Source organism: Mytilus californianus, unplaced genomic scaffold (genome assembly GCF_021869535.1).
Source record: "Mytilus californianus isolate M0D057914Y unplaced genomic scaffold, xbMytCali1.0.p SCAF_5, whole genome shotgun sequence".
In the NCBI taxonomy this organism is placed as follows: domain Eukaryota; kingdom Metazoa; phylum Mollusca; class Bivalvia; order Mytilida; family Mytilidae; genus Mytilus; species Mytilus californianus.
In genome coordinates this window covers 96,643,240-96,667,425 of record NW_026262701.1, presented here as the reverse complement: position 1 = coordinate 96,667,425, position 24,186 = coordinate 96,643,240, and the positions used below count along the sequence as shown (strand labels likewise).

Below are 24,186 nucleotides of genomic sequence, written 5' to 3'. Positions count from 1 at the left end.
AGCGCTCCAGTTTTGTGATATGTCGCCTGTGAGATTAGTATCCAGCATTTCAACACTTCCATTTTGTGATTTTCGCATGGAAGACATATAAATAAACGATGGCAAGTGAGAGGTTAGATTTTAATCAGACTGACCTCTGACTATGTTCATTTGGGATGGCAAGATTCAAACGAACCATTCCATCGTAATAATAATATATGCAAATGAAACATTTGTTTTTTATTATACTTCACGTTAAAATGCCATATTTTGATTGGCTAATACGAGGGTGTTAATTTACTCTATAACCCTTCATGGAGACGCTTTATCAAGTGTGCGCTTTATTAAATACGACTCTATCCTATGGCAAATACTCTATTACCCTTCACGGAGACGCTTGATCAAGTGTGCGCTTTATTAAATACGGATTGTTGTTATGTACAAGACGTCATAGTTTATTACTTTGAACTGGGACTATTATACTAACAGTTAGTATAATAGTCCCAGCTTTGAATTTGAAATTTAATCGACAGTAATAACAGAACATTCAGTATAATAAATTAAATAACACATATTCGCCTCAGTTGACAATGTTTTCTCGGGGAAACAATCTGCTCTATCACCCTCTCAGCTATGTGTTATTTTATTTATATAATTGTTATACATGGAACATGGTATATAAACAACTTGCTATAAGTAAATCAAAATAGAAACGCAAATTTACACGATAAAAATGCAAACAATACTAATAGTACGGTGACACGTAAGGTAAATTTAATGGACCGAAATACCTGACGGCTAATTTTGGTCTTATTTTGAAGATAAATATAATACCCTTTGATTAAGGCATGTCGTATAGAGTGCTAAAGTGATTTTTGACAACTGTGGTCAAAGGTCAAAAGGGCGGATTTTAAAAATCGTAATTTTGATAGTACATCTTGTTATGAAAAGGATAACAACACCAATTTAAATTTACGAGAAGTTATTACTCAAGATTATCGATAGACATGTATTAGTTGAATTCAAACTCGCGAAAGACTTTATTGTCCCTTGAGTATATGATTAGTTCAGTGGATCATTGCATAGTTTTCGTGACTATAGTATACTATTGTCTATTTGTGAAGCAATAGTGGGGATATCCTTCGTTACATAACGTTTTATTTTCATTCTGGAAATAATTTGGTATTGATGGCAGATCTTTGATGGTCTCTGTTAAATTAATGTTGACATATAAGACTTAGATTAACCCCTATAGATGCCTTTTGTTTAGTTTGTGTCGTTGGGTTGTTGTCTCATTGCAAATGCATCTCTTTTATATGATAAAACATGTAATTACTATCAAAAAAGAGAGGCGAAAGATACCACAAGGACATTTTAAAACTTAGGAATATGTGTGCATGATTTTCCAAACGAAATTCAAAATTTTTTATAATTATGATATACCAAAATGTTAACACAAATAATACATTCTTACACATTCAATAATTGTCACGAGTCCTTATAAATATCCCATAGTTAGTAGTGTCCAAATTTTTGTATTCGTCTTTTTTTATAATTGTATAATAGTCTTTTAGTGTTTGACTCGGCATCGACTTGTCCAATGGACTTCGACATTTCATTTTCCTCTTAAAATAGAAGCTTCTGTATTCTCGAGTCACCCCTTTCAATTATGTATTTATAGGTTGCTGATGTTGGAGAGTCTATGTTTATTCACGCTTTTGGTGCTTATTTTGGGCTGGCCGTAGCGAGGGTTCTATACAACGATAAAAGTGAGGATAATCCAGGGGAAAGCACAGTGTATCATTCAGATTTATTGTCAATGATTGGTAAGTTCATTTTCCATGAAAAGTCCGCATTAATTTGTTTATTTGAATTATAGATAAATTACTGCGGGTGTTTTTTTTTTTCGTATTTCAAGACATACCATTATCAAGGAGGCGAAGTGGGAAAGCAAAAGTTTAAAAAAAAAAAAAATACCGGGAGCTGTAAATAAACATAAGGACCTTAAAAAACACACACGTTCAATTCTGTGAAATCAAAATATATCTGCTAAAAATTCAATGAAATCTATAGTGCAGGACATATAATGTTATCAAATCCCCTTGGTATTTTCCGCCTGTTTTTTTTCTCCTTACCATTTAGATAGTTTCTTATTTTACAGGTACCGTGTTTCTGTGGTTATATTGGCCGAGTTTTAATGGTGGAGGCGTTACAGGCGACGAACAACACCGAGCTGTCATTAATACCTATCTTTCATTAACTGCCTGTACACTCGTAACATTTGTAGTGTCTGCCTTAATCGATGAAAAAGGAAAATTTGATATGGTATGTAGTCTTGAAAAATCTTCCAAATTATAAAAAGATGAACTTTTCGTCTGTACTGATTAATGGGAGTGTCTAGAATTTGATGTAAGCCCTCATCCCAACGGATGAAACCCTGGAAAGCAAGTTATTGCCAATATTGTTTTCCCGTATTTAGGAGTGTTTAAGTTTCGCCCCTTTAAATTCGTACCTGGTTTTATTGTTTGTTCCAGCATGTACCTTTTGTTAGCGTACTGATCGATGTTAAAAGAGGAATCGTTGAGACCTGAAAGAACATAGCTTAACCTCCCCCTTCCCCCATTATACATAGCATGTGGCAAGTCAAAACCTTCGTCAGTGGTTGTCTTATGCCATATTTTAATGTTTTTTGTTACTTATTTATTGTGGTGTTCTTGGCAGATCTTTGTAAGTCCGTGTTTAATGCATTAAAAATTTTAAGACTAAGGATTATTTAGAGCTTCCTATTCGGTGTTGAAATGAGTTTTTTTTGGCCAAAAGTAGGTAAGGAGATGATTTTTAATGTTTCCCGACCTCCTCTTTCTTGTGTTGTCATAATCCCACCTCCTCTTTCAAAGGTTGTAACTGAAGGTAAGTCAACAAAGTCTATAACTTAACCATGCATTGCAACAGCTCTTCCTTGCTGTGAAGATTATGTACTTGGTAACTCCATATGTTTTATTTAACTTTGTCCAAAGGAAGATGCACGAACAAAAGGAGATACCACCGTGACTGTAGTACCATCATCTTGCAACGAATAATAATCTATGTTCCTATACTTTGCTAAACAATACTGCAAACTACATTTTCTTATAAATCATTACTACGAGAGAGGTTTCGAAGCGACTAAAGTAGAAGAAAAATCAAAATATCAAACATCCATAGTGCACTACATGACCGAAAAGGACAAACAGCACTAAATACCAAAGCTTTGGACAATACTGATACGAGTTCCGATAGTTTCCACTTGCTATCGTTGTGTTACTATTTCATTGACCCATCACCATTCTATTTTTGATGACAAATTAAGTGACGTATAACACCTAATTAAAAAAAGTTTACAGCAATGGATAACATTACAACTGTATATTTTAAGTATTTGTTTTCTTTTAAAATCGTAAAAAATGTTATAAATGTCAAGTTTATAAAGGACAAAATTTTACACAAAAAGTAATATGACCGAACTGCTACTGAAATTCTACCCTATCTACACAATATCGTAAAACTACATTACCGTTTTGACCGATTTTTTGTGTGATGATGTATATGATTACAGGTCCATAACCTTTAGATAGTTCATGACATACTCAACTTATATATATATATATATAAAACGCATTTGACTAACAGGTCGAACAACAAATGTTCTTAAACCCTGCTGACTGCCATTGGCGATTGCCAAATAAACGGATCACCGATGTAATAAATGGATCTTAAATTTAATACTAAACAGAAAACAATAAACTTGCGGAAAAGATGATATACCGCAAACCAATGGTGCAAAGGTTTTTGTACACCATATCCGGATTTCGACAATTAATGTCTCTTCAGTGATGTTAGGAATCGAAACGGTATTTGGAAGGCCATATAATTTACCTCAATTTGGGATTGACTCTGGAATTTTGAAGAGTCGAAATAGGAAGAACGGATCATATAAACCCGAAGGCAAATATAATACAAGCCCAAACGAAAAAATATAAATAAGTCTAAATTGAAAACAACGTTCAAACCTATGATTGCGTTGGATAAAAACCGCAATTTTTATACGTGTGCATGCAGAACAATTTTCTTGTTAGAGGGGTCTAAATACAGCACATACAACCTTTTCCAAAAGACCAAAATAGTGAAAAAGTATATTTTAACAAAACGCATTTGACTAACAGGTCGAACAACAAATGTTCTTAAACCCTGCTGACTGCCATTGGCGATTGCCAAATAAACGGATCACCGATGTAATAAATGGATCTTAATTTTAAATTTAATACTAAACAGAACACAATAAACTTGCGGAAAAGATGATATACCGCAAACAAAAGGTGCAAAGGTTTTTGTACACCATATCCGGATTTCGACAATTAATGTCTCTTCAGTGATGTTAGGAATCGAAACGGTATTTGGAAGGCCATATAATTTACCTCAATTTGGGATAGACTCTTGAATTTTGAAGAGTCGAAATAGGAAGAACGGATCATATAAACCCGAAGGCAAATATAATACAAGCCCAAACGAAAAAATATAAATAAGTCTAAATTGAAAACAACGTTCAAACCTATGATTGCGTTGGATAAAAACCGCAATTTTTATACGTGTGCATGCAAAACAATTTTCTTGTTAGAAATTAAGATCCCTCTAACAAGAAAATTGTTTTGCATGCACCGCAATTTTTATACGTGTGCATGCAAAAACAAATTTCTTGTTAGAGGGGTCTAAATACAGCACAAACAACATTTTCCAAAAGACCAAAAAAGTGATAAAGTATATTTTAACAAAACGCATTTGACTAACAGGTCGAACAACAAATGTTCTTAAACCCTGCTGACTGCCATTCGCGATTGCCAAATAAACGGATCACAAGGTGTAATAAATGGATCTTAATTAAAAATTTAATACCAAACAGAAAACAATAAACTTGCGGCAAAGATGGTATACCGCAAACAAAGGTGCATAGATTTTTGTACACCATATCCGGATTTCGACAATTAATGTCTCTTCAGTGATGTTAGGAATCGAAACAGTATTTGGAAGGCCATGTAATTTACCTCAATTTAGGATAGACTCTCGAATTTTGAGGAGTCAAATTAGGATGAACGGATCATATAAACCCGAAGGCAAATATAATACAAGCCCAAACGAAAAAATATAAATAAGTTTAAATTGAAAACAACGTTCAAACCTATGATTGCGTTGGATAAAAACCGCAATTTTTATATGTGTGCATGCAAAAACAAATTTCTTGTTAGAGGGGTCTAAATACAGCACAAACAACATTTTCCAAAAGACCAAAAAAGTGAAAAAGTATATTTTAACAAAACGCATTTGACTAACAGGTCGAACAACAAATGTTCTTAAACCCTGCTGACTGCCATTCGCGATTGCCAAATAAACGGATCACAAGGTGTAATAAATGGATCTTAATTAAAAATTTAATACCAAACAGAAAACAATAAACTTGCGGCAAAGATGGTATACCGCAAACAAAGGTGCAAAAATTTTTGTACACCATATCCAGATTTCGACAATTAATGTCTCTTCAGTGATGTTAGGAATCGAAACAGTATTTGGAAGGCCATGTAATTTACCTCAATTTAGGATAGACTCTCGAATTTTGAGGAGTCAAATTAGGATGAACGGATCATATAAACCCGAAGGCAAATATAATACAAGCCCAAACGAAAAAATATAAATAAGTCTAAATTGAAAACAACGTTCAAACCTATGATTGCGTTGGATAAAAACCGCAATTTTTATACGTGTGCATGCAAAAACAAATTTCTTGTTAGAGGGGTCTAAATACAGCACAAACAACATTTTCCAAAAGACCAAAAAAGTGAAAAAGTATATTTTAACAAAACGCATTTGACTAACAGGTCGAACAACAAATGTTCTTAAACCCTGCTGACTGCCATTCGCGATTGCCAAATAAACGGATCACAAGGTGTAATAAATGGATCTTAATTAAAAATTTAATACCAAACAGAAAACAATAAACTTGCGGCAAAGATGGTATACCGCAAACAAAGGTGCAAAGATTATTGTACACCATATCCGGATTTCGACAATTAATGTCTCTTCAGTGATGTTAGGAATCGAAACAGTATTTGGAAGGCCATGTAATTTACCTCAATTTAGGATAGACTCTCGAATATATATATATATATATATATATATATACAAGGTCTACCAATGGTTTTTATACCTGTATCAAGCAAATAGGGTCGTTCGACGTTTGTGTTATATCTGTTCGTTTAGAAAGTCGAAGGCGTTGTAGCTCTTTTGATTTACAGTTCTGACGAAGAAGATTCGAAGGAGGAAAACAAAATTCATTAGTCGAAGAAAAACAGAAAACAACATAACAAAAAAAAAAAATTAATTAAACAACAAGATAATCACTTCTTACAAATGTTGGTGTTAATAACGACAGTGAAACATGTGTTATTGTCATTTTCAATAAGAAAATATCTATAAAACAGGCTGTTTTGATTTTCCTTTTTTCTTTGATTTGTACCTTGAATTGTAACACACCATGGTTGGTATGATATAAACATTTCCTGATTACAGAAAAGTCGTATAAGACTGTCATATGATTAAATAAGGTCTGTTGAAGATAACGACTTTCCCTGACTTTTCATATTATGGAAATTCAAAAATCTTACACCATATATAGCATGTGGCTGTTAATCTGTTAATAATTCTTATCTCATACAAGTTTGGATTTTTTTTCATATTTACTATCTGATTTACATTTTCTGTACTTAGATTTATTGGTTTTTTCAACTATGACAGGTATACGACTCTTTTTCTGGTATGTTAATAGCTTTCAAAAATAGATGATTAAGACATTTATATTCATAAAATTTCAAAAGACCCCCATGTCGGATTGGCCTTGAGTTGTTATTATCATATTACACTATATAGGATCAGTGTTGTATTTTGATGTAAGTCCAATGGTTTAGGTTGAAGCATCATCCATTATATCATGATAAAATCAATTAGTTTACTATTTAAAAGTTTATCAACATGATACTGGTAAATAATCCTACTTTGAAGTTCGTATAATAACAAAATATTTCACAATAATGATCAGAATGATCTAATTATTTGTTTGTTTAGAAAAACAAGTATAGGATGAAAATTTGATAACGCAATAATAAGACTATCATTTAAGTAAATGAATTCTAAATTTAAATTTAGAATTATCAAATGTAATGATAACCCTGAAATATGTCAGAACAGCATAGCTATTCCTTATATTGTCGGCTGTCACATTGTTTTTACTTTGATACTGGCACCCACATTAAATACTTTTGAAATGATATTCTTTTGAGTACAGGTATCTTTAATATTTGATGTTTGTATCCATACTGTCCTAAACAAAGATGTCAATTGGAAGCATGTCATAGTTAAAGTTTGCATTATTAAATAAGGGAAACGTTCTTATACATCCTTGGCTTTCAAATATTCATCTTTGAGCGTTCCTGGTGAAGGTAAATCCAGAAAAGCGCTTCGGACGCATGCAATTGATAAGGTGTTGTTTTCATTTTCTTCTGACACTTTTGTAATTTAATTTTGTAAATAGAGATATTTTAAAACTTCTAATGTGGATAAAAGATTTTTGAGGTTTTGGTATAAAAGTTTTTATTTTGTCTCTTGTGTATACTCGTCTCATTGGCAATCATACCACATCTTCTTACTCTGATATTAGTTATTTTTATAGTACTTTATACTTTATACGTTTGTCAACAATGTATATTACTTTTCTGAAAATTTTAAACAAAGCGTGTTTTGTTTGCATAAATCAGGCGATTGTTTTTTTCTTTTTTATTGGTTCACATTTCATCATGCCGGAACCTTTGTTCTCTCAATATATGCGGTATGGATTTTTCTCTTTGTTGGAGGCTGTACGGTGACCTGTAGTTGTTAACATCCTCGTCCTTTGCCTTGGTATCTGTTGGTTGCAATCATACCACATCCCATCATTTTTGATATAAGCTCATGTTATCTACTGAAAACTGCATGAAAAGTGCTACACCAAATTTGTGTTGGCACTTCATCATTCCTCAAAGAAACATTTAAATATATGGGTCACTTAAAAATAAAATGTCGAATTGTGAAATGGCAAAATTAAAGCTACTAATTTAAACCACCCTCTTCATAAGCAAATCAAAACAAACAATGCCTATGAAACAACATATAGAAACATGCAATCTTGATAATGTCATACAAAAATATATTGAAACATTTTTTGATAGGTGGTGCAATATTTCGTCTTTCCAGTTACCATGTTCAAAAGAGATTTTGAGTTATTTATAAAAGATTGCGATAAAAAAATTGTATGACCAATAAGATGGTTTTCAAGAATAAAAATTCTATATATTTTCATTTTGTGTAATGATAGATTATTTGTCAATGTTTCATGTTGTACTGAAAAATGCCTCTAAAAATTGGTTTTCAAACGTTGTAAAAATAATCAACAGCAACGTATGTCTAAGATAGCAATACATAATGTTCAGCATTTTTTTCTCTAATTGAAAACCGATAAATTTATCCACATAGCATCATTATGATCCTTATATGCCAGTTGTGTTTTAAAAGACAAATGTATCTACTAGCTATTGAGCATCATTCAATGTACTTTTATGCATTTGATCAACTTAAAACGATTGTCTGATCGGTTGTCAGGGGGAATTTTCGAAAGTTCAAAAATATTTAAAAAAATTCTAATTTAATATTTCCTGGGAGGGCAGACTAAAAATTTTCAAAGGTTGAAGATTAATTACCCTATATAACCGAAAACAAATTGAATTTTTTTGAAGTTATGCATTTTTAAGATCCACTTGAAAAGTCTGTCGTCAAGTACTTTTAGTAAAAATTTGTTATTCGAACAAACCTACTCTGTTGTTATGACTCATTAGAAAGGTATTTCACTTGACCCATATATTTTATTTTTTAGTACTGTAAATTTTTAATGTTATTATATCAACCTCAAGCCTTAATATATAAAAATAATAGAATCTGAAGCGAGATGATGTATTAAATATTTTTCTTTTATACGTTTTCCAGAAGACAGAATAGTCGACTCAAACACGCCCGAACATGAAAAGGTGTACTGGACTTTCTCTTTTCGATGAAATTATTGCCCATTTTGGGGATTTTTCACCAAAAAACTGTCACCGGGGGCAGAGATATAAATTGATGTTCTAAAAATATCAATCTATTATCTTTCTTTGGATTTTTTTTTCGGCGGAAATTATGCTTATGCACAAAAAAGATCCATATGAATTTGCACCTACCAAAATCGTTTGTTTTGTGAAAATTTGTCTATAATTTAAAAGTTTACAAGTATCTCGAAGCTCCATACTATAATTTAAGTAAAAAGACATACATAAGACGCATAAAATCTTAAATTAGACATATTCATTAAACTTTTAAAGCCCATAGAAACAGATGTAAATAATTCAAATTTACCAACTTGGTCTTTTTTTACCTTCTCTAACAAAGAGTTCCATGTCTTTTGTTTAATTTCAACTGGGTTTCCGCCTGAGTTTACTTTTGTCTTTTTATTTTGGGGTAACAGGAACATACGTTAACGATTTATCACCATGTCCGTCGGATGGCGACGTTAAATCCAAGGTCCCGTGTTCAGGGAGTACCTGCACGTTAAAGATCCTTCTCAACAAGCTCTTTTTGAGTGCATGGTCCATAAGTGACCAGTTGTTTGGCAAAATTATTTCATACCGGTTTTGGCTTTGATATATTTTTCTGTGGTTTATAATTTAACTATTTGGTAATTTGGTTTTCATGGTCTAACTTTTGTCTAAAATCTGTTAGTATTCATACTTTGGATTAGCTGAGCCTTTTTTTCCATTAATGTTTTATAGTGTGTCCTTTTATGTCGTATTGTTACACCACTGTCTCAGGTTAGGGTGAAGGTTGGCGCCAGATAAAACGTTCAAATCCGCTGCATTTGTTTGCACCTGTCCTAAGTCAGGAACCTGATGTTCAGTGGTTGTCGTTTGTTGATGTGGTTCATAAGTGATTCTCGTTTCTCGTTTTTTATATAGATTAGATCGTTGGTTTTCCTGTTTGAATGGTTTTACACTAGTCATTTTTTGGGCCCTTTATAGCTTGCTGTTCGGTGTGAGCCAAGGCTCCGTGTTGAAGGCCGTACTTTGACCAATAATGGTTTACTTTTACAAATTGTGACTTGGATGGAGAGTTGTTTCATTGGCACTCATACCACATCTTCTTATATTTTTATACTAATTTCTATCCTGTTACCCTTTTTGTCTATCCTGTTACCAATAACAGAATTGCATTTTGTGTAAGCTAAATTGCAAAGATTAAGACGTTGTAACCTATAAATGAGTTCAAGCAACCAAAAATTCCATTATGTGTAAAATTATTTTTATTATATACTTTTTAAAGGGGCATTAGCTGTCAAATTCATGCTCACCGATTTGACTCAAATTCTCATATTTGATTTATAACATACTAAAACGTATATCCAAATTACATTGAGTCTTAAATAAACAATTAAAATTGCATGGAATCGATAATATAAATCAACATTTCGTGTGCATTTTAGTCTAGACGCCATCTAATTAACCATCGAGATGACCTCCGAAGACTGCCGACGGTCACATAACCCGATATAAACATACACATAAATATAAATAGATAGCGACCACGTGCAATTGGATTTTTCTAGGTCTTTTTGATTCTATGTTATACGTAAAAAAATAATAAGTTAATCATCGTTTTTACCTGTATAAGAATGCTTCTTTTGTGGATCGAATCAGTCAAAGAAATGGTTAACCTTTGTTTCACTTTCAATTTTGACATCCTTTTCCTTTTAATGGCTGAACACGACTAATACATGCGTAACCAATCTCTAGCTAATGGGTTAAACTGAAGGTCACATGAATACGGATTCAATGAGGTCGAGTTATTCACTTGCAAGTGAATAATTCATCAGCGATGTTTCTTAGCTTATTTTGACAAAACTGAACTAAAGTGGCTGCTTAAAGCGAATTATTCTTCCACTATTTCAGTTTCATTAATGATTGAACCAAAAAAATATCACACTTTAATTGTTTTTTATATCTCGTAGTTAATGCCCCTTTAAAGACGTTGCAGTAAAATATTGTCCATCCGGTTACTGTAACCATAGTAACTTTAGTAACGGGATAGACAATTGTTTTCATTTATGAACGCTGTTGTGAAATTACTACTCCCTTTGATGTAGTGATAATGTTTTTCTAGTGTGATTTTGGTTTCCAACGCGTAATTGCACTTTTTACAAGTATAACATTGTTGTAATTAATAAATTTGTTGGTAACAGCATAGACATGATAAAAGGGTATCCACTATTTTTTTTTTCTCTTTGCTGTTATGCAACAAACGTGCTTTGTTCAATTTTTATGGTGCTTTGTGCTTATAAAATCACATTGAATAGTTCCATATTCATAGCGAGAAACGGTTGAATTCAGTTTGTAGAAAAAAAGATACATAGAATAATAAAGAAGCTGTGATTTTTCATTAGAGTTATCATTTACATACTAAAATAGTTCCTTTTGCAGATATCAAGGCAATTAGAAAATAGGAAAAAAATCATTTGAAATGTGTTACCCTGAGACTGTACGCACATAAATTATGCAAAAATCGGACTTTATTATCATATAAAAATATATCTAAATCGTGTTTATAATTGATGTTCCGAGTCATAAATCCTTGAAACTTTCATTTAAACACTTACATAGATACATGAATTGAAATTATAAAGACAAATCTTCCAGTCTTTTCATCAATGATTTCTATCACGAAGTCTCTAATTTGTTCTAGATTTAATCTGATTTTTATTTTCGAATCGTAGTAATTCCGAATAAGATATTTAAATGATAAATCTTTTTGAAATTGTACAAAAAACAAATTTTAGGAAATGTTATATTTACATATATTTAAATGTGAAATGTTTTGTAGATATGTGTCTCATAAGCCAATCTTATGGCTGGGTACTGATTGTTTTAATGTATATTTTTATTATGTCATTGTATAATGTTCAATCAGTATGTGACACAATAATAAAATAAAATTTATTATTATATATAAATTAGATTTCATTTTGTAAATGTTATGCTTCTCATTGTATATTTGAGAGATACATTTACCATGACACTGTCAAAGTCAAATCAAAAATGAATAACTGTATTAGTTAAGCCAGAAACACGTTTATCGAAAAAAAGAGACGTAAAGTTGATAATGGATTTATTCAATGTTTTTTTTTTATCAAATTGCACCATTTTTAGCTGATAAAATACTGGACACAAAAATAACACAACCATATAAGAGCCTACCTACACTAGTTTTTTTTTAGTCTGTTGGAATTACTCAAGTGCATTTATAAGATACATTTGTACTTTAAGATAAATTAATGCGTTTGTAAATCAAAACGAATATTTGTTTGCCGAAATACAAAACGGTCCACTTTTATTTCAACAAATCTGTCAAAATAACTTGGCATGGTATTTTCTTTCAGTGAATAATTGATAGATATATGCAATATACCCATTTAAAACCTGTCTAAACAAACCATGGCTGGTCACAAATTTCAGAAGTTTTTTTTCACCAGTAAATTTGCATAAGAAATCAGTATCATCCAAATACTAATTACTACTAGTAAACGGTTTTAAAATGTTGGAATATTGCTAGTTTGTAATTGTTATTATCAGTATTAAATTGCATTGTAAGAGATAAAATGACCAGGCCTTGCGGTCATAAAACTTTCGAGCACGATTTTCGTACTCAGACTCAGAAATCAACCAATCAAAATCATGGATTTAGTGTTTCGAGCACAAATTTTGTACTCCGAGTTCTGAGTAAAGTTTTGTGACCGAGAGCCCAGGAATGGAGATTTTTTTATGACGTTGACAAACACTGGGTAGCCTTGAAATTAATGAAAACGACACGTTATAAATTTCATGCGTGCGATGCGCTCTCGAGGATGCGCTTTTCTGGATTTACCTTCACCAATGATGTATAAGAATCGGTTGTTTGACGGAAAAAACATATAAGAGTATGTTTTCAACCGCGTTAAGATATAATGAGAATAAGAAATAGATAAGGCTTAAAGCTACAACTTATTAAAATTGCATTTATTGAATAAACAATTTGCTACTATACACTATTTTAATAGTAAAAGACAAAATGACACATCAACTAAGATTGGTTGTTCAATCATAAATTAAAATGCATTTTTCTGCACCGAATTTCTCATTCTGACTGAGTTTTCCAAGGTATTGGCCTTGAATGAAAATGGAGTTGTTATTCAACAAGTATGAAATATATATCATAACAAGATAGTACTGATCTGTTACAAAATGTGCTTTTTAATCCTTCCCATAGATTCATACAATAGAGAGAGAATAAAAAGAAGATATCAGCTTTCGTATTTACATCTAGACCGCGTCCCGTTTGGTACCCGGTCCATTTTCTACGTTGGACATGTTAAATGAACGACAAAAAGACTGTAATTCTATATCTTGCAGTAAAAAAAAGAAAGAAACGTGAATGAATGATTCATCTTTCTCAAATGTGTATAGATTTCTATCTCTTTACACCAACACACATATCCTCCATCTACAAATATAATATTTAAATCAAATAATTTTGAAAATTCAAATATATCTAAAATAATTTACATCGATTATCACGAATTCGTAGATCGTTATCAGGTGAAAGTTTAAAAGCTGATCACAGAAATATTTTCCCATTTGCCGAATAAGACCTTAATCGAATCCAAATATCTTCTTGATCACTATCGTCGTGAACATGCTTGAAATATTTGTCACTGAACGTAAAGCAACCAACAATCAATCAATCAATCAACCAATCTTGATCACGAGGAGAGATATTGTTTACCCTTTCGAAGCACCTCATATTAGTATTACTGTGACTTGACTGTTAGTGTTGCTCTCCACCTATAGCAATTTATTCAAAATTCTGACCAAATTACAATTTGTTTTATAAAACCAAACTGTTCAACTGGTCAGATATTTGAACAAACTGCTGTAGAAATCAACAGTCAAGTCGTGAAAGTGCAAGGTGATAAAATAAGGCATACTTACAATCCTATAAGACTTTAATTCCACTTCAATGATATTATGAAAAATTAGTCTAACAATTTGTATAGAAATTTTATTGTAATTGTGATGCTAAAGGTGAAAGGTAGTAATTTTGAATTGCTATAAAAGTGTCCAAACTAAGCTTTCATACAATTTTTCTTTCAAAAAGTCTTCTATATTCATAAGAATCAGACATCATTTGAATTGAAACATCTTATATTCAGTAAAATATATGTGAAATTACAATACGTTGTTAATATTAAGTTTCCATGGAGATAACCTAAAATCATTATTCTGTTAAATATAGAAGACTTTTCGAAAGAAAAATTGATTATCTCCCATGGAAACTTCCTAACACCGTATTGTAATTTCCAGCATATTTTACTGAATATAAGATGTTTTAATTCAAATGATGTCTGATTCTTATGAATATAGAAGACTTTTCAAAAGAAAAATTGTATGAAAGCTTAGTTTGGACATTCTTATAGCAATTCAAAATTACTACCTATCACCTTTAGCATCACAATTACAATAAAATTTCTATACAAATTGTTAGACTAATTTTTCATAATATCATTGAAGTGGAATTAGAGTCTTATAGGATTGTAAGTATGCTTTATTTGATCACCTTGCACTTTCACGACTTGACTGGTTTTCTTCAGCAGTTTGTTCAAATTTCTGACCAGTTGAACAGTTTGGATTTATAAAACAAATTGCAATTTGGTCAGAATTTTGAATAAGTTGCAATAGGCGGAGAGCAACACTTACAGTCAAGTCAAAGTAATATTTTTGAATGTTGTATAGTCATAAGAAATTCGAAGGCTTATGTATTTTACTTTTAATTTCTTGTATTTAAGGAAAAACTGTAAAAAAAAAAAATACCTGAATCATTTTGAGATCTTGTCATATATATTTAGAAATGTACAGCAGCCTTACCCCGAAATTGTCCTATACAAAGATGTTGATGTGGGTAAAACATTTTTGGGGTAAGGCTGTTTTTCATATTTAATTTTACCAAAAACTTAATAATTTTGACATGTTCATGGCGTTACATTGTCATCATTGAAGTGAAATTTTTGGCATGAAAGAGACCAACCTGTATTCGCCTATCCATTTATCCAGCATTCAGGGTGCGCACGACATTCGGTGCCAAATTTTTCAACAGATATTCATCATCTATAAACATGCTTCACAATCTGTACGTTTCTGTGAAGTAATTTGTTCGCTGTTAATTGTCTTTTCGTCGTTCTTCTTTTTGCAATGGTGGTGTCTTATATTTCTTAGACTTGTGTTTTATTTTTTTCCTTTGTATATTCTTCCTTCTTTTTACAACAGCACAATTTAATGGCTTTACGAGAAGATGTTAATAGAATAATTAGGTAAACTTCCAATATGAATAAAAGGAGATACTGGGTATACCTCAATGGTTGATACAGCAACACGAAGACAAAATAAACCGAAGGACGTTGTAAGCTTGAAACGGCTTCAATACGGCAAGGAATTCTTAAAGACATTTGTATTGAATATAAGTTAAGATGGATATATTATTAAGCCTATTTCTGAATATTCAAACTATCATGTATATTCAAAATGTACCTTGTTAGTGTTGGTCGATCGTTTAGATTTTGTTAATACCAAAACTGTCTTTGTTCTAGAGTTCAAAAATAAAATGACACAAAAGATGACACAATTAAATTCCACGAATTCCAAAATGAATGTACAGGCTTAGACTGTCCTCTGCATGTACGTCACCTGCCATACAATTCCAAACAATGTCCAGAAGTTCATGTTATATCAAATTATAGTAAACTTTTAGTAGAAAGTGATGTAAACAGATTCATTTTATAAGATTTATAAATGACCATTAATCTGCTTTGATTGAAGGAAATAAACAGGGGTCAATACAAATCAACATACGCATGATGGTTAAAACTATTTACTAATTTCTTAGTTCATTGCAATGATGTGACGGACGAGTCGATAAAAAATGGAATTTGACGATCCTATGGCATTGTAAACTGAGACTTCTCAAAACCATGTGTCAGAACATTTTGATTTTTTACTGTTATGAGATGAGAATTTGACATGGCCAAGCATGTCGTAGATTGCTACAACAAATATACTTCGTTAGAAATATTTGATCGGATTCGAATTTGGGATTTGCGTTTTGTACGAGCACTGTTTTTTTAAGTGACACATTCAGCTAAAGTTATCAAAACTAATCGGTGTGTCAAAACTTAAACTGTGTTACATAAACGATACACGCTTTGGTATCTTGGTATATCATTTCTTGTTTAACATGTACGGTATTTTGTTTTCACACTTTAGTCTCTAAACACATTTGATGAAGTTTTTTTCCGTGAAAACTGAGTTGTGTGCACTTAAATAATATTTCATACATTTGTTTACATGTTTATTCGGTTTCTATGCTTTGTTATGATAATGAAAATATAAACAACCGAATGAAATTCAAGCTGTGGTATTTACCTTTAACAAAAGCCAAGCATTCTAACACATGAAATTCGATTCGATTAGAAATGCAAATGCTCAACCTATTGACATTACTTCATTGTATTGCACCAAATAGTTCAACTTACGTGTTTATTTTTGTATTGACGTCACTTAAAAGTACATTTTAATCATTCATTATACACTCTAGATATTCGGCAATTGGTTGTAAATAATATCTCTATCTTTTAGCGTACCTAACCCAATACAATGGTTTTAATAAAATTCATTATGTGGTTATCCTCGCCATTCCACAGGTTATTCGGTCTTGCATTGTCCCTAGGATTTTTCATTTTCTTTGTCTAGGAATCAAAGTCGCTCAAATTTTCCCCAAATTTTTATTGTAACATAGTCTCTGCTGTACTCTACCGGTTTTTTTCTAGAATAGTTCTTTTTGTTACAGTCATTACTTTTTTAAATTATCTAAACATGAGTGTTCGAGTAAAGAGGATAAAAACGTGTTACGAAAACAATAAAATTTAATATTAAATTTCAGTATATGTAATTTTATATAGTCAAATATCTTAAGTTTAGTAATTCTTTCACTTCCAAAGCATATATACGTTAACTATTTTTAGAGAAGGAAAGTACGTTGAACGAAATTTATGTAATACAATATCTGATTTTTTTAATTTTATCTTTAGGTATCTTGGTTTGAGATATTTCTTATATCTATCAGTTATAACATTCAGCTATCACTAAATACTTGTTTTAGAATCAACATCTTAATGAACATATATATCATAGAATAAGGTGATTATATATTTGTATATGATTTTCAATATAATTGTTTGTGTCTCTCAATCACAAAAAATCACTGTAGTAAATTTCTTTGCTCATCATGGGCCTTTTAATTAGAATAAAAATGCCTTATTCACATAATTCATAATATCTTTGTAGCCAAAGAAAGACAACGAAGGTAAAAAATATTAACTCTACAGAAAGTCATGTTTTGGGGTCGTTACCACAGAACATGTATTTATTAGTCCTTGTTGTCACATCACTTCGTGTTCTAATCATATAAGTAGGTTCTCAAAACAGAACGACAAACTGTCATTTGGTCCCTGCTGGAGAGTTGTTTCATTGAAAGCGATGGTTTAACATGAGATATGTTCTACATGCTAATTCGTCATTTTTCTTCCAGGTACACATACAGAATGCCACACTAGCAGGTGGAGTGGCAGTCGGTACTGCAGCACATATGCCTCTTAACCCCTGGGGAGCTATGCTTCTCGGTGCAGTTTCTGCTGTCATTTCTACCATCGGTTTTAAGTATATTACCGTAAGTTTGTTTTTAATACTTCTAATTTGCTGTAATCAATTGTATAAAATAAAGTACCTGTTATTTCGCCGTTTCAAAATCTGATGCATTCTGGATATTATTTTCAAAAGCGTACACCAAATCGTGTTGATTTGGTAAGAACGTTCTATACAATGGAAATTCAACCAATGACATGCCGTTATTTTTACGTTGGTGTACGAACAATGAAATTACCCAAAGTCTTTTAGATTCTGAAACTGCGAATAAAGTACCCGTTATTAGTAGTTAATTGTGGAAAAAGCTTTTCTCCAACAATGATTCAGAGAGTAAAAATTATAGTTATTTGTATTACGTTCTATGTTTGATTTTAACTTCATCAGGTATTTTCAGAAACAAAAACATTTAAAATATATTCTTTATGGTCTTTATATTGTTTGACCTTATTCTCTATTCTTTATATTTTGGCCCAACTTTTCTCTATTCTTTATTTTTTTTCGCCATTTATTCTGGACATTTGGCCCATTATTTTCTATTCTGTAAACCCCATCCAGACCCTCATGAAATAAGTGATATTCAAAATATCAAAATTTTAACAGAATGTTCCTCATTATGGTAATATTTCTTTTCAAAATTTATATAAAAGGTTATCAACAACTGTTTTATGATACAGACCAAATAATAAAGTTGTAAATGTGACCGTAAGTCAGATTTAGATTTTTTTTTTTTTAAGAATGGTGTTTATCCTTAAGTCTGGCTGTCTTTCTGCAACATCTTGATATCTAGTCACTTTCTATATAAATTTTTTATCCTATCATTCATATCCTGCAATGACAAAACTGAGGGCGAATTAGTTTTTAGTTTAGGATTTTGGATTTTGAATGGTTAGGTTTAAAACTGGTTTCGGGTTCTGATAATGGTTTGTTGAACTGTTAAACCACACGAGGAGGTTTATGGCACTTGTTCCTGGAGTTTTCAAGAAACAAATGTGAAACCAGTTTGGTTGCGATCTAGATTTGGAACAAGTTTGACAGAACAAATAGTAGGTTTACAAAGCCTACCAGAAACTGAAACAACTTTAGACGCAACAAATGCGCCCTTTATTTTAGATTCGGTATCGTATAAGTATACATATGGAATGAGTCAACAATATCTTTCTGGCACTGGCTACGATTACGTTGAAATAATAAAAAAAGTTATTGTTACGTTGGACACTAATTGCCGATATGATTTGTTGGGTAAGGAACCGATTAATTACGAACGTAACAGTCACATTTGTTTCTACGGTTACGTTGCGTTATTGTTACGTTAGATTTATTAAACTTTTAACCTACTATAGTTTTGTTGCTTAATTCTTCTTCTGAAATGATATTAAAGGACAACATTAAAACAACCTCCAACAAAAATTTTGGACGAAAATATAAACATTTATTTATAAAAAATATTTTTCACCTGAAGCATGGCAGACATTGAAAGTGGCTATAACTTAAAAAGGGATATTGCAGAGTGGAACTGTTTTACTTTAGTCTTCAAAACCGACGTGCACATTGCTGCATCACTCGTTTGTGATGGCTGTCAAGAGTAGTTTCACTAAAAATGCGTCGGACTAAAACATACTCCTAAAACCACATACTAGTACTGGATGTATTTAAGCTGCCATGGTACATAAAAAATGTATGCAATATTGTAGAATTGCAGAGTTTTCAAGTTGTATCTTAATACATACTACTAGTCCAGGTATACATTGAAGTGCATTAACGTAACAATAACTCAACGTAACCCATACCCAAGAATGAAGGACACTAATGGCCGATTACCCTTATCAGCGACACCCGGTGTGCAATGTTTTTAATGATGTTCGATTAACATAGAAAGTAATGGGAAAATAAATGGGTACCCTTCATTAAGTCTTCATATTATTTTTATTAATCATCTGAATTCTTATTAACACATACGACCGAATTCTACATAGATTTACCTTTCTGGTGGTATTAAAAAATCCAGTTTATCTTATCTCATTGTTAGGTCTTCGATTTTTTGAAATTTCATTATCTAAATTCCCTTACTCACATCAGTAAATATCGATGAATTACCTCAAAAGAAACGAGACAGCAATAACTAAAAAAATTGAAGCACACTTATTATGCGGAGGAAATACTATTAACACATACTGTTGAATACTCCTGTCAATAAGCTACATTTTGATGTCAGAAAAGTCAGTTTAAATTAAGAAATTCTTAGGTCTCCGGCGTTTTGAAAAGTTGTCTTTGAAAAAGATAACCAACACAAATACACGAAAACAACGTACATTAGCGAGATTATACTGTTATACATGTAAAATAAATTCTGGTTATTCTTAAATAAATGAAATAATACATAATAAGTTCAAATTCAAAGTGTTCACTGTGGCTATTTTTTATTGTTCAAATAAAACGATAAATATTGAATACAAAATAAAATTATATTTAATTATATTAAATTGTATTCGTCGGGATAGCTCATCTGTTCAAAGGACATAATGGAGTTTTACTATAAGGGTTCTTGTTCATCATAGTTCATAGTTCGTATAATTTCATAAAATAGAGACTATAAAGATATTTTTTATTCATATTTGGTGAAACGTATTTAATGATAAATGATAAAGTATACATTTACATTTAAATAATAATAAACTATTCGCTGTTTAATAATTTTTTTTTTTCACCCGTAAAACATTTTTTCATCATTTGTATTTCGATAATATTTAAAGAAAATGAAAAGGTGGTATATCAAAAAAGTTCGAAATTGATATATTGTCAAAAAGAATTTTATTATCAGCATGCACCCTGTCGCTTGATTGTCTTTCCTATCTCCAATTACGATGTCTTATATATGCTCAACAGGATGCCACTGTTTGTTTTATTAAATTGAATCTGATACAATACAACTTGTGTTAATTGGTGACATATGTAAATGAATGTAAATTTACATTCACGGTTTGTTGTGGAAGTATCATCCTGTAATGACATTACATCAATGTGGTGGAACTATTAAAACAAATTTGAGAACTCGAAAACTAATGCAAAAAATATTTAAAATAACTCTTTTTAAGGGAATCGTGTTCCTCGCTCTTTAGTTTGACCATGGAAGTAAATTGATTAGTGTTATCTATGTATAGATAGTTTAATTTGCAGCTTTTATTTTTTTATTTCTTCTTTTAATTTGTCATTTTCTATATATATTTTTTTTTAATTACTTAATGGTGCAATACAAAACACATGTAAGTTGTCTCTCGGTCATTTTAGAAATACACTGTTCAAAATGTTCTTGTGTGAAAAAATGTAACGCTTACAACACTTTGAATGTTGTTTCTGTTATAATGATGAATGTGTTGCCATTGTAAATGAATATTAAAAAGCCGATTGCTGAAGACCTGGTGACAAGTTTTAATCTTATGCACAGCAAAAGAGGCCCTTCTTCGTTGATATGTTGGGTTTTCCTTGTATTTCAAAACACCCTTTGTCTGGTGCATATGCCACGACTCATAAAAACTAACTTATATTTATTAATTTAGTTTTGTCCGACGAATTTGTGTCCCTGATTTTTTTTTAATTTAAATTTTCGATCTTTCTTGCTGTTTGGAAAATAATCTCAAACAAGAAAAATGTTTCCCAAGTTTTTATAATCAATTGTTCATGAACAATGTAAATTGCTTTTTTTTAAAGGCGATTTATTTAGGGGGGGGGGGGGGTAAAAATTGCTGCAAGTTTTGTTTATTTGACATCGATTTTACATATATCTGTATTGGTCAATCAATTTTTCCCAAATTAAGTTAAGAGGGGGTGGGGGTCAGTGAAAAAAACTACGTGAATTAAGTTTGTTTATCCTACATTGAACTTTTGATGTCGTCCCTTATTGTCCTGTGAATTTTTATCCGTGACATAATTCAGGCAAATTTTAAACCTTTCTTGCACTGTTGAAAATAAGGACAGAGGGACATCAGATATAAATACTGTTAGTATTAAATCGCACTGATAGCCGTTAGAAAATTTAAGATGGGTAAAAAAGGGAGACCCACTATAAAAGCGCTTGCGACCCAACTCGCTTCATGATGATGTCTTTAGTTATTACAATTGATAAATCTTCACTTATCAATCAGAGAGAGAGCTCTACTTATCAATATCAATAAAAATATATTTTAACTGTTGAATGACTTATTCTTCAATTATTTAGTCTAAGAATTTATATCTTTAATTTTCACCAATTGTCTAAATTTGATTTATTGAACCTTTGTGTCTGCTTACGCCTTACCTAACTAAAGATGGTTGAGATATGTTTAGCCTTTTTTACATAAAACATTTAAAAAGTGAAAAACATCTAGCTTGTAAGTTATTTCTTCAAAGACATAGATATAGCATCAGTTTAAAGCAAACTTATTTGTCCAAGGCATAAATGAATGATTGTACTGAAATGAATGAATGTATATACCTTTTGTTAGAAAGCAGGACAAACTTGTGTTTGCTGGTGTTAATATGTTTATAAAAAATACAGCTGATATTATGCCATATAATTATTTCATTACTAATTGTGATTAAACTGCAATAAGCTACGGTTCGGTACCAATTTTGTCGTCAGCTCTGTTGCATAAGGACAAATAAAAATATTAAATTTCTTGGTAACAAGGATGTCATATAACCTCCTAAATTGTATTTTTTAAGATATATGAACATCAAAACTCATGAGATACTTTTATGACTGTTTGTTAAAAAAAATATCATTCAAGATCTATTAACAAAAATTATGGATTTTTTCCCTAATTTTTCAAAATAATTTCCCCTTCGTACATTGATTTATAATCTCGACGAGGTTTTGATCTCAATATCATATTCCTTTTAAAGACCACTAACTCCAGTATCGTAATTTATAATTCCCGTGAAGACGCTAATTAATTTTTATCAGAGACATGTCTCTGTTGTATTTAACAAGATTAGTAAATGCAACGACATCTATTGGAAGGAGTTAAGAGTTATCGTTAATTATCTACTGTCCAAAATAAACAGATTGGGTTATCTCGCTTGGAAATGTTACATATTCTTGCACATGCGTAGACACAAATAATTTTTTTACATTCGTAATAAATCGGTTCCTAACCCAACCTAGCATTCCGGCAATTAGTGTCCATCGTAACAATAACTTTTTTATTATTGTTACATTTCAACGTAATTGTAGATAGTGCCTATTTTCTCGTATTTTAATATCCGTTCGAGGTCACCGCCAATTAACATGTGTACTCATAATAAAACACACATTAACGTTTAACGGTCATGGTCACGACTATCATCTAGTCTTGACCAGTATTATATAAAAAGCCTCAAAGTATGGCGAAATATGTGCGTATTTGTGAAGGCTACATGGGCTACTTGTTTAAGTTGTTATTGCACTCATTTTATAGTCGCAAATATCAGTTATCCGACTGTGACTGCGCTAACGCGAACTCGGAAAATTAATTTTGTGAACGTAAACCACCAAACCGACGAACAAGCAATCTCAAAGGCGTCTGTAAACCTAAAATTAACAGCTCTATAATCTTATAGGCGTTTTTAGTATTGATAATGATTTTAGCAAGCAGTAAAAATTGTCGTATATATTTATTTACAGCCATGTCTAGCTAGCAAAATTAAGCTTCATGACACCTGTGGTGTTCATAACCTCCATGGCTTGCCTGGAATTCTGGCTGCAGTAGCAGGTGCTGTTATGGCAGCTCTCTCATCTAAAGAGGAATGGGGAACCAGGTAAGGAGTTATTTTAGATTTATGGAAATGTTAGAAACATTGATATGTTTGGATATATTTTCATAATCAGTGAAGGATGTTTAATAAATGCATCGGTGTTATCTACAATGTCATACAATAAAGAGCAAGAAGAATTCCAAATATTGAACCCTGAGGCACACCAGCCTTAACAATGTCCAACTAGTTGTGTGAGTTCTTGAATGATACGTTTTTTACAGCACTTGGTTGATACCTCTGTTGGTGGATTATCAGTCCCCGAGGGAATCATCAGCTCAGCAATCAGCACTTCGGTACTGACTTGATTTGTAACAAACCTTTCTAAAATTGTCCGATTATAAAGTTAGAAATTATTTAGAGACTAAGGTTTCAACCATCTCAGGCAAAGTTGACCTTAGATGGATTTTGCTATTATTTTCATGTCCTTTTTGGTCATAAAGCTCATCAACTGTTTGTGTTCTTATACATCTTTGGCTTTCAAAATATTCGGTTTTGAGCGTTCCTGATGAAAGGA

At 31.6% G+C, this 24,186-nt stretch overlaps 1 protein-coding gene across 2 annotated transcripts in view; it reads left to right on the top strand.

Moving 5' to 3' along the window:
• Positions 1 to 24,186, top strand: part of LOC127700307 (ammonium transporter Rh type A-like) — a 45,542-nt gene that overhangs the window by 11,043 nt on the left and 10,313 nt on the right. For both annotated transcript variants that reach the window (XM_052203720.1, XM_052203719.1), the window contains exons 4-7: positions 1,661 to 1,805; positions 2,141 to 2,304; positions 17,791 to 17,928; positions 23,542 to 23,675. In XM_052203720.1, the coding sequence (XP_052059680.1) occupies positions 1,661 to 1,805; positions 2,141 to 2,304; positions 17,791 to 17,928; positions 23,542 to 23,675 (581 nt within the window). The remainder of the gene's footprint in view (positions 1 to 1,660; positions 1,806 to 2,140; positions 2,305 to 17,790; positions 17,929 to 23,541; positions 23,676 to 24,186) is intronic.